The sequence below is a fragment of the Lolium perenne genome, chromosome 5, assembly GCF_019359855.2.
Source record: "Lolium perenne isolate Kyuss_39 chromosome 5, Kyuss_2.0, whole genome shotgun sequence".
Classification (NCBI taxonomy): Eukaryota; Viridiplantae; Streptophyta; class Magnoliopsida; order Poales; family Poaceae; genus Lolium; species Lolium perenne.
This window is the reverse complement of record NC_067248.2, coordinates 191,961,624-191,972,665: the sequence shown is the minus strand read 5'-3', so window position 1 is coordinate 191,972,665 and position 11,042 is coordinate 191,961,624. Positions and strand designations below refer to the sequence as shown.

The 11,042-nt window shown below is 46.8% G+C and overlaps 2 protein-coding genes across 4 annotated transcripts; one reads left to right on the top strand and one right to left on the bottom strand.

Annotated features, from left to right (window-relative positions):
* Positions 1-442: 442 nt before the first annotated feature.
* LOC127301321 (uncharacterized) lies at positions 443-6,807 on the top strand. Of its 3 annotated transcripts, none has more exons than XM_051331538.2 (8): positions 443-712; positions 2,013-2,075; positions 2,354-2,506; positions 2,599-2,665; positions 2,748-2,831; positions 2,929-3,050; positions 3,361-3,437; positions 4,474-6,807. In XM_051331538.2, exons 1-8 carry the CDS (start codon positions 567-569, stop codon positions 6,480-6,482), a joined length of 2,721 nt encoding a protein of 906 aa, XP_051187498.1. In that variant the 5' UTR covers positions 443-566; the 3' UTR covers positions 6,483-6,807. The 3 variants fall into 3 exon arrangements, with proteins under 3 accessions (XP_051187498.1, XP_051187499.1, XP_051187500.1); XM_051331540.1 differs by having other exon boundaries at positions 574-712; positions 2,018-2,075; XM_051331539.2 differs by lacking the exon at positions 2,013-2,075.
* Positions 6,808-7,108: 301 nt separating this feature from the next.
* Positions 7,109-9,323, bottom strand: LOC127301323 (uncharacterized). Its single transcript, XM_051331541.2, has 2 exons — positions 7,976-9,323; positions 7,109-7,851 (listed from the first exon to the last, which is right to left on the bottom strand). Exons 1-2 carry the CDS (start codon positions 9,214-9,216, stop codon positions 7,701-7,703), a joined length of 1,392 nt encoding a protein of 463 aa, XP_051187501.1. The 5' UTR covers positions 9,217-9,323; the 3' UTR covers positions 7,109-7,700.
* Between the last annotated feature and the right edge of the window lie 1,719 nt (positions 9,324-11,042).

The window sequence follows — 11,042 nt, the reverse complement described above, 5'->3', positions numbered from 1 at the left end:
CTCCAAACGTGGTACGAACAAAACATACGGGCGATGGGGCGCCATTTTGGAGACGGGTTGGGAGGCGACCGAAGATGTACCATGAACAAGTGATCAGTTTAACAAGAATAGCACAGTGAAAACCGTGAAAAGAAACAAAAGAAGGCATAGTAAAACTTCCAAGGGCTTTCCCCTTTTCCTTGTCAAGGAGTAGTACTACTCAAATACTCCTGTAGCTCCTGCTGGGTACGAGATGAAAAGCCAGCCAATGGCAAGACGACAGACAGTCCACGTGACTTCCCCATCCGGCGGCTGAGGTCGCACCCGCACCGAGAATCGGAGCATCTCAGCCGTCCACTGGTTCACGACAAGCTGCAGCCTCCAGGAGGACCCACTGTCAGCTTCACTGACACACCCACTACCCAAAACTGTAGCAACACATCTCCTGCCATCTCTCTCTCCAATGCCAATTTGCATGTACAACCGGCGGCGGGCCGGCGGCCTTCCCCAGGATCAAACCCACAAAAAAATCCCCTTTTCTTTTATCCTCGCCGGTTCTTCTTCCTGCCCACCCACCATTGGAGGCCATGGGGTCGGGGGCGGATCCGGACGACGACGAGAACCCGGACGTGTGGCAGCTCTTCCGGCACTACGACAAGCTCTACTTCCGCGGCGTGCTCGTCGACGCCGGCTTCTCCGTCGAGTGGAGCCAACCGCGAATGAAGACCATCAGGTACGCGCGCGGGCCTCATCGCTTTCTTTGCTGCTGCTGCTACGCCTGCCGTTTCCTTGATTTTGGGGGGCACCCTGGTGTTGTTGGAATCCCCAAGCAGGAGATGGCTTGCTCGCAAGTTCTTTTCAAAATTTCTTTAAAGAAATAATCATACTACCCAGGACCATGGAGTTTCGGATTCTTCGTAAATCTACGAAAGGGTGTTCCATCGTTTTAGGATTTGGCACTTCGTTCCACATAAAAGATGCCCCTTTTTTTTCTTGATTTTTTCTTCGCATAAAAGATCGTTAGTCTCTGCACTTCGCCACCGCACGCACCCGCAACACTAGGTCACCACCACCCGCGCCGCGCCGCTCGTTGCCCCTGTGCTACGCAGGCGCAGCGCCGCGCACGGTACTCCCTAGGAATGATCAATCGATGATGTGACTGGTGCCCGCCACTTGTTAATAAGTAACATGCTGTCGTGTCTGTAACTCTGTATGCAGTGCAAACGTGTGGCAAGGCTCAAAGCCTGAACAAGTCTGAAACTGGCCAGCAACAGCAACCATTGCAGACAATGATGACGACCTGTCCTGTTCCTATCATCATAGGCCATGAACTGAGCATGTCAAACATAGGAATTTAGCTTCTGAATCTACGTTAAGTCCATGTAACCTGATGAGCCCGCTTAGCCCGCACTGCATTGCGGCCACTGAACCTTGCCGAAGTGGGCACCTGCCAATCCAGCATCTTGCACTTTGCGGTTGATGCGGCTAATGTGGGCATTCCACAGGGAGGCCCACTTGCATCCTGATTCCGAGGAGATCATGCACAATATTTGGGTGTGGAAGGGGGAATGTCTTAATTCTTTCTTGTCGTCTAGTTTACTCTTACATAGATGCAGCCCTATGTTTATGGTCCCCCTTGGTTAGGTGTACAGAGGGCTACAAGGAGGTTATTGAGTACTGAAGGTTTTGAAATGCTGTGTATAGTGTACATAAAGCATATTTTCAGGTTTATGGCTTCAAACCGACCTCTCTTAAACAAGCGATCACTCCGACAAATTGAACTACACATCAAAATGTGATGACCTGTTTCTAGATATCCATTTTGTATGGGGAAGCATATATTGCCATCATATCTCAAGTTTCTATTAGAAGACATAAGTACATGTGAATTACAAGCTCTGCTTAATTTTATTGTCCCACTGCACGTATCTATTTGCAATGCAAAGAAAAAGGTCTTGAAACAATTCAATGTGTTGGTTATCCTGACGTTTGTTCGGATTGACTAGATGTATTTGATTTTTTGAGTATTCAAGTGCAGACCAAATTAACTGCTCCTCAGAAATTGATGCACATCAGTGTATATATGTACAGTACAGGTACTTGAATTATTGCTCCACTTTCCTCATTTATTGCTTTGCTTGAGCTAAGCATAACATCAATTTTTTCTTGGATGCATCCCATCCTGCTTCTTTTTTGCCCTGAAAAGAAACATCCTTTCGCATTAGCTACATTTAACAAGATAAATTTCTTAGTATATGTTGATTCTGGGCTACAACATGTGTGTTATGCAGTGTTTTGTTCAGTTCTTTAATTGCTTTGCAAATTTTATATGAGAGGATTTAAAGGAAGCACTGTCTTGATTGTCTATAAGCAGTTCTTTCGGATCATGTTCCTTTGGAGACAGCAATACAATAACTCTCTATGAGCCAATTCTGAAATATCGCACAAATGCTGATTTGAAGAACGCCCTTCTGCATCTGATGATTCATGCATTTTTATCTGTGAAGTGTGATGCTAAGGGCATCTGGTAAATGTTCATATCCTGTTAACTAAGATTTTGTGTTCCAATTTTAGTCAGCTCCAACCAGCCCACTGCTTAAATTCTGTGAATTCATGTAGGGGCCATGGTCCTGCTTTCCGTGGTTGGATGCATGCTCTCAACACTTGCTCCATTGATGATCGCATGGTTAGTGTTTTCTGGCAGATAATTATAAACCATGATGCTACATTCTTTTGATGATTTCCTTTTTTTTGCTCGTGCCACACAGAGACCAACTTGTGGCTACTGTATTACCACCACCCATGATTTCAGTCCGGAGAAATGTGGCAGCATGCACGGTTTTTGGTGGAAGGTAATACTTTCCATAGTTCTATTTATGTCTCCTTTTTGTCATTAAACTTCTTTCTAGTCTTACCTCTTACTGGCATGTTCAACTTGCTACATTTCAGTGTGAATCTTGTGGGGTTACACTTTTGAGGGCCAAGAAGCTGGGGCCTCCATCTGATTCCTGCTGTATTGAGAATGTTAGCCAAGATGTAACATGTGGCAACATGCTTTGCAACTGGCACAAGTAAGATTGCATAAGTTTACCCTGACATATAACTCACAATGTTTATAGGAGAAAGTTGTAAATTGTTTTACATTCTTAATTGTTCTTTTGTCTCACGAAGTCAATAAGATATGTCCCATTGACCATGACTTGTGCATTTGCTCTTGAAATTTTTGCGTCTGAGTCATTTATATGCAAATTAAGTTTGTTTGATATTTTAATGCTCTTAGTAACTTCTATTGGAGTAATGCATTTCTAGATAATAGTTACTTTCGACTAATGTTTGCGTGGTGAATTTCAAAGGTGTACTGACTGATGCTATTTTCTGTAGCCACAAGGTGGACTGTGGTGGTACATATGTGGTGACCAAATCACCAGAGACACCAGGTCAACAGATGGTTCAGAAAGGTACATGTCTAAATTCAAGTATCTAATATGATGTTCGTTATAAGGCTCTGAACTAACCAACAAACAGTATAGAGGTCAAACTTAGCTCCTGCATTTCATAGTTTCCTACTATGTAATCCACCTAAATTTCGTTGGTTTATGATCAATGTTACATTCTTGTATCTTCAATCGATGCATCAAATTCCCGCAGGTGTAGTTCAAGCAAGAGTTTTCCTCCATCTTTATAAAGAAACACATTTTTTATATTGTCAGCATCCGACTTTTGTGTCTGCATTTGTTTTTTATTCTGTAACTTAATTCTACATAGTTATCATGTATTATCAAATATTCCCTCCTTGCCAAAATGTATTGCATATATTTTCGTTTAAAAAAGTTAAACGATGTAAAGTTTGACCAAGTATGTCGAAAAAACTAACATCTAGAATACCAAATACCATTAGATTCATCATGTGATGTATATTTTCGTATGGTATACATTTGGTATTGTAGATATAGATAATTTTCTCAATAAGCTTAGTCAAAGTTGTTGAAGTTTGACTTTTCAAAAAACTTATAAGCACTTGAATGTGGCAAGGAGGGAGTATATATTTTATATATTGGTTGATGTTGTAAGTGTTTATCTATTCTACATATTATTTCGTTTCTGTTATTCAATTATGTGAACAAACAAGATGTTTGTGTCAGGAGTATAACATTGAAACTGAAACCATGATATCCTACTAACCGAAATTACATCATCTGCTGCCCTCGCAGATGAAGGGTCAAGTCCACTGTATAGTAGCGTTTTCAGCACATGAGTAACTGAGTGCATCACATAAATTGTATTGTCTTTTTTGTTCAATCATTTCATTATATGAACTTTGATAGTTTCAATAGTAGTGTGAAATGTCATTCTACAAAAAGAACAGACTTCAGAATGATTCCCAAACAAAATAATTGCTGTAGCTATACCCCCAGTTCCATAATATATGAGGGAGTTACTTATCATTGCAGTAATTTCATATTACAATATCAACTTACAACATGGCTTCCTCAGGTAGGCGGGGGTTTCTGACCGAAATGTCTGAAATGTTGAGGTCACAAGGAGCTACACAAGAATCAGATTCAGATGAAGTTCAGGAGAATTTGACTGTGGCAAAACTAAAGGCAGAAGGCAAGCTTCTCTCTCAAGTGGGCGGCAGGAACGCAAGATCACCAGGTAGTAGCTCCTCAAAGAAGGCAAGCAAGAGTAATATGCCTGAAGACTTTCAGAAAGCGATTGTTTTGCCTGCAACCCCTCGGAGAAAATTGAAGCCGAAGCAGGAGCATTTCTCTATGATAAGTGTCAACAATGCAAAATCACAGGATAGGTGCTCTTCAAAGAAGGCAGAGGATTTTCAGAAAGCAATTGTTCCATCTGCTTCCCCTCTGAGCAAACTGAAGCTGAAGCAAGCATCTGTCGCATCAGAGAAGCATGAGCTTATCTCTCTAGCGAGCTGCAACAGCGCAAAATCGTTGAGAAGTAACACCTCCAGGAAGGCAGACAAGTGGCATGAGCCAGAGCAAGTTCAAAAATCCAGTGTGCAGCCTTCTGCATCTCAGAAAAAACCAAAGCTAGAGCAAGACTTGGGTGTATCGGAGAAATATGGAGTTTCCTCACCAGGGAGTTACAACACTACAAAACCACCAGGAAGCAGCATGCCCAGGAAAGCAGGCAAGCGGCACACGCCGGAGGGTGTTGAGAAATCCAGTGTCCCGGTTGCGGCCCCAAAGAAGAAACTGAAGATCGAGCCAGACTTCGCAATGCAACAAAACAAAACCAGCTCCTCAATTAAGGCAGGGAAGCAGCTTAACCCTGAAGATTTTCAGAAAACATTTGTTCAGCCTGTTGTTTATCGAAAAAAACTGAAGCTTGAGCCAGACTTGGTTGCATTAGAGAAACATGGAGATGCAAAACCACTAGGATGCAGTACCGGAAACAAAGAAGGAGAACTTCATAAGCTTGAAGTCATTCAGAAAGCCAGTGTTCCACCTGCCGGCCCTCCCAGAAAACTGAAACAGGACGTGGTTGCATCGCAGAAGAATTATCTTTCCTCTTTTGTGGGGAGGAGCAATGCAAATGTACTGGACAATATCTCCTCAAAGATGGCACACAAGCAGCTTGAGCATGTACAGCCTCGGAAACCCATTGCGCGGCCTGCTGCCCCTCGAAGTATACTCAAGCAGCAAAGCAAAACCAGCACCTTAACTAAGGAAGGGAAGAAGCAAATTCCTGAATACTCTCAGAGAACATTTGTTCAGCCAGCTGTTTCTCAAAGTAAACTGAAGCAATCAAGCCGTGCTGTGCCAGAGAGGCCAAAGACGAGAAGCAAAACTAGTAATCCTGCTAGGAAAAAGGAGTATGCTTGCGTGAGTGTGTGGGCAAACATCTATGAATCAGAATGCTCAAGTGGATCAGCCGAGCCGCTTGTAAACAAAAGAACAGAGCGAAGGAAACGAGAGAGAGAACGTGCAGTTCAGATAACCTATTCGCGGTCATGGAAGCGAAGTGCCAGTGGAATCAGCTCCATCAAGGCCCAACCTGCTGAAGAAGAAATCTCATCTCAACAAACCAAGTCACCGTCTCAATCTCAAGGCTTGAAGTTCATTCTTATCAATGCTGCTAACAAGGTGGTGACTCAAGACCCTAGAGATCAGTCCAAGGCACCAGCTCCCCGCAAGGGCATTGTTATTGTCCCTCCTGCAGACCAGGTGACGACTCAAACCGCTATAGGTCGGTCCCAGCCACAAGCTCAACGCATGGACATTGTCACCCCTCCTGCGGACCTGGCAATGACTCAAACCCACGGAGATCTGTCCGTTCCATCTAGACGCATGGACATTGCTGCTGCCCCTCTTGCTGAGAAGGTGATGACTCGAGCCCCTGCTGATCAGTCACAGCTACCAGCCCCGTGCTCCATCGCCACTAATCAGGTGGTTCCACCTCGTTCAGCTGATCCACTCAGTTTAACTCCTTCAAATCCAAGCAGTAGCCGTGACGTGATAGACATTTCTGATGATGACTGAACTTTTCCATCACTTTATACTCTTCTTACACTGGACTGGCAGTGTATTCAGCCAGCTCTCAGGGTGTTAAAACAGTAGATCATAGCATTCTGGGGAGATTCAGAGGTTTTGTTAGTGCTTACAATAGAGAGGTAGTGGTAGCTTACAACTGTCGCTTTAGCATGGAATGTGTGAACATCATCAGGTAGCATGACCGATTTGCTATAGGCGTACGGCTTTGATCGTACAATATACTTTTGCAGCATTTGTTGAGACACTGGCTTGTGCCTGGTGAACTGAAGCATGAATCCTGGGAAAGTTGGGACTTGTTGTACTTGTTAGATCATTATCACATCTGTGTGCTACAGCATGTCGTTATTGCCATGGTGTTTGTATGAACATTATACTTGGGTAAACGAATTATATTGTCCTATGAAAATGCATTTTACTGTGATTCTGGGACAATATTCCCCTGATGCCCGCTGATATTTCCCAGTCTCCATGGCACTGAAGCTCTGAAACTAGTCTGGCCCTCTTCTCTGCTAGGAGAAGCTAACCAAAAACCCAGTCTCGGTGGTACAGTTTGGTTAGTGTTTATGGCTGGGAGATGAAATGAAAATGGTTGTTGAAGATAAATTCAGTTCATGGGCTCAGCAAAATTACACCGACAATTCACATAGCAATCAAAGCCTGACAATGTTAGAGAGAGTATGGTACACAACAAATACACTCAGATTCTAGACAGATATCACAACACCAACCCTAAATCCCAAGCGACTGCCATATTCTATATATGTGCATAGCAGGTCACTGTAATAAGACGCAAGAGTCTCGTTGATGCCTGAAGTCCTAGAATCAAACTGAGAGATTGAGAGGAACACCGAGAGGTTTTGGCTCAGCATAATGTCCGCTGCTTTTCTGTTCTTCTCTTTTATTCAGAAAGAAGACGAGCATCTGCCACGCACACCCCCGTCCGAATCGTGTCATCTCAGGTTCCACGACAATCCTAAGAACTCAGCTCACGACGGCCGCACAGGTCCATGATCGATGGCCAGGTAGGCACTGCTCAACTGTAAATGATGACCTAAGAAAAACAATGGTTAGGAACAACTATGAGGTATATATATTGATTGTAGCTAGTGATCATTGGTACATAGTTGAGTCCCTGAGTTCTTGTATTTTAGTACGATTGTACATGTTTTCGATCACACTTATCATCATATATGCATAGCTAGTGTGCTAGTTTGCAGCAGGAGATGGTTTGGTCGTCTTCTTATCGGGCTCGCGAATTGGAATATGCAGCTGTGAATCCTGCTTCTTGATTTTGGTCTTCAATTCCACTAGACAATCAGGTATGAGCTGATACTCATGGAACATGAGGCCCCTGGCCCTACATTACACATATAAGAACATGGCACACGAATTAGATTGAGCCGTGGCGTGCGTAAGAAAAACTAGGCTCGCTCGTGTCCTTAGATAGTTATAGATTGCAGTATATATGTGATGGTGCTTACCACTCAAGGTGATTGCAGTATGTGACGAGATGATCGAGAATGGTGAATGGCCGCACGGAGCGCAAGGCGGCGAACCACTCGTGGCCGGCAGGGCCGCCGCCGATGGAGAAGCACTCGACACCGTACTGAGAGGAGCAGTAGACAGAGTTCCCGCTGATGGACGGCAGGTCCTTGGCCGAGACGGAGAGGCACCTGTCGGCGCCGAGGACCAGCGCGCGGTCGGCGATGCCTCTGACCAGTTTGAGCCGGCGGCGGTCGAGGTCCACCTGGAAGACCTTGACGGCGGTGTGCACCGTGGGCGTGGCGGCGTAGTGGCGGACGGCGAGCAGCATGCGGCCTTGGCACTCGACGAGGAAGTAGAGGCAGGAGGACGGGTCGCCGAGCGCGTCCGGGATCGGGGTGTCGACCGGGAAGGTGGTGTTGTTGGAGGTGGGAGGGTAGAGCTGGAGGATGTTGGTGGAGGTCTTGGTGGTGGCGTAGAGGCCGCCGCGGAAGGCGAGGACGCTGTGGAGGTGGATGTCGAGGACGGCGGCGTCCCACTCCCAGTTCCAGGCGGTGTCGTCCGGCTTGGCGTAGAGGACGGCGCGCGTGCCGGGGAACCAGGCGACCACGGCGTCGATGGTGGAGGTGGTGGCGGTGGTTGTGGAGGTGGGGGTGGTGAAGACGGCGGCGTTCATGCGGAGGAGGGAGTCGCGGGTGCCCCCGACAAGGCGGAAGGCGGTGGCGAGGCTGGGGAGGTCGAGGAGGACGGCGCGGGTGAAGGGGTGGAGGACCTGGACGGTGGTGTGGCGCTTGTGGAGCAGGACGAGGAGGCCGGCGCTGAAGGCGACGATCCTGCTGCCGCGGAGGCGGAGGCGGCGGACGCGGACGCGGCGGCCGGTGGCGGGCTTGAAGAAGGCGACCTGGTCGGCGTCGTCCGGGCGCGCCGCGTCGCCGTCGCAGAGCGCGGCCCAGCCGCGCGCGGGGTGGTGCCGGTGGCCGGCGAGGAGCGGGGAGTCGGTGCTGGCGCGCCAGTCCGAGCCGGCGGCGCGGAGGGAGACGTAGTCGACGACGTCGCCGGCGATCAGCACCCGGTCGGCGACGAGGCGGACTATGTCGTCGGGGAGCGACGCCCAGCCGCCGGTGTCCTCGGCGGCGATCCTCCGGCGCTTGCGGGCCCCGCGTGATCGGACGGATCTACGTCTCGCTGATGTCGCCGCCGCCGTCGCGGGAAGAAAGAGCTGTGGTGGGTTGGTCTCCATGGACGTGGACCCAGTGAATCCTCTGAGTTGGAGTCGTGTTTTGCAGTTGCCGGTGCGATGGTTTTGATGGGCGGCCGGGCCGGCCAAAATTGCGAGGTAATTGTTGGGTGAGTCATGAGTGCGATGGGAGCGGGTGGGGAATAAGGGGAAAAGAAGCGGAAATTATGATCGATGATCGATGAAATGATGATCCATGAAATGCCAATTATCGATGATACAGGGCACGCCACGCGCGTGTCTCTATTCTTGGTCGGCGATTTACACAGAAATAACCATCAGACTGACCCTACGGGAAACTATTTCACTCATCTAACCTTTTTGTGTGGCGTCCCTCACATCGGCGCCACAACTCACTGTGTGGCATCCGTGCGAGCGGCGCCACTCGCTCATCCGACGTGATGCGGTCGAAGCTAATGTGTGCTCCACTCCGACGTGACAGGATGTGCGCCCATCGGCGCCACACGGTGAAATTGTGGCGCCGCTCGGAAGGGCGCCACACATCCACTTATGGGTGGCGCCCGCGCCCGCCCCAGCCCGAGCCTCTTCTTTCTCCTCTCTTCTCTTTTCTCTGCTCGCCCGGAACCGCCGTCGTGTAATATCCCAGGTTTAGAGATGATCGAGGGGTAGATTTTAAAAAGGGATGTGCATTGCATTGTAATTTACGGGGAAATTTCGCGCTTTTAAATAAAAACTGCATCGAAGGGGGACAAGTTTATCTCTCGACACCTTACAGGGTTAGGGTTTCGAGAGTGCGACAAACCTGTTCCTTATTTAACTAACTAGGGTTTTGAGAAGAGAGGGGAGAGTTTGCATCACAAACTTAAGTTGCATGATTGAATTCTAAATCAAGTTGTATGATTGAATTCAATCCAAGTTTGAATTTGAAATTCAAATTCAAACAATCAAATGAATATCACATTATTCAAACTTGAGATAATTTAATAAACAATTAGCCTTAATCAAGATTATAAATAACACAACAATAAAGTAAAGCTCATTAAGGAAAATTTGAGCTTTATTAATAATCACACAAGATACATTGTCAATTACAATATTCAAAATTGGAACAAATGAATATTACAACATATTACAAGAATTGGACAAAATGGAAAATGAAAAGAAAAAGAAAAGTACAATTTCATGTTCTATCCTAACACTACAAGCTAGTCTTCATCTAGCCTTGTACTTGATGATCTCCATGATCCTTGGAGCATCAGGTTGTTTCCCTGCACACAAACATAAAGCAAATAAAAACAAGTGTGATGCCAAGTGGCATAGCCACTTGGCAGGTTAGCAAACAAATGATATGTAGTGGATATGCTCAAGTCCCTGCCGAGCGAGCCATGCCACGTATAGAATCAAGCCCAAGTGCACAGCACTTGCACACACACACAACCAGGCAGCTCACCGGACTATGTGCATGTGCAACACACACACACACCAGGGTGAGTCACCACAAGCTGCAGGTGGTGCCGTCGACCGGCAAGAGCAAGCCAAAGATATAAAAGCTTTTCACAGCCAAACCCTAGCCATTTGATTCAACCACCGGCAGAACTGAACTGGTAAGTCCCCAAGAACACCAAGAACAACTAGAACAGATAGAACAGCCTCACTGTTCAATCTATTCCAGCACACCACTGAATCAAATCAAGTTTCATCAAGACACCAGGAGGAGCAGGGCAAGCAAAGCAACCATAAGATCAACACAGAGGCAAACCTCTACACCAACAGCACATTCTAGGAGCTGGAGTGAGGTATACCAAGCATCATGGATAAACCAGATGGTTTTGTTCATATATAAGCATATGCATCAAGCACACATGATC

Excerpts from the sequence above, each read along its gene's own strand:
- LOC127301321 (XM_051331538.2), top strand. The coding sequence starts at position 567 with ATGGGGTCGGGGGCGGATCCGGACGACGACGAGAACCCGGACGTGTGG. Across the intron at positions 2,666-2,747 it reads GCTCCATTGATGATCGCATG|AGACCAACTTGTGGCTACTG; the intron begins GTTAGTGTTTTC and ends CGTGCCACACAG. Across the intron at positions 3,438-4,473 it reads TCAACAGATGGTTCAGAAAG|GTAGGCGGGGGTTTCTGACC; the intron begins GTACATGTCTAA and ends TGGCTTCCTCAG.
- LOC127301323 (XM_051331541.2), bottom strand. The coding sequence starts at position 9,216 with ATGGAGACCAACCCACCACAGCTCTTTCTTCCCGCGACGGCGGCGGCG. Across the intron at positions 7,852-7,975 it reads TACTGCAATCACCTTGAGTG|GGCCAGGGGCCTCATGTTCC; the intron begins GTAAGCACCATC and ends TGTGTAATGTAG.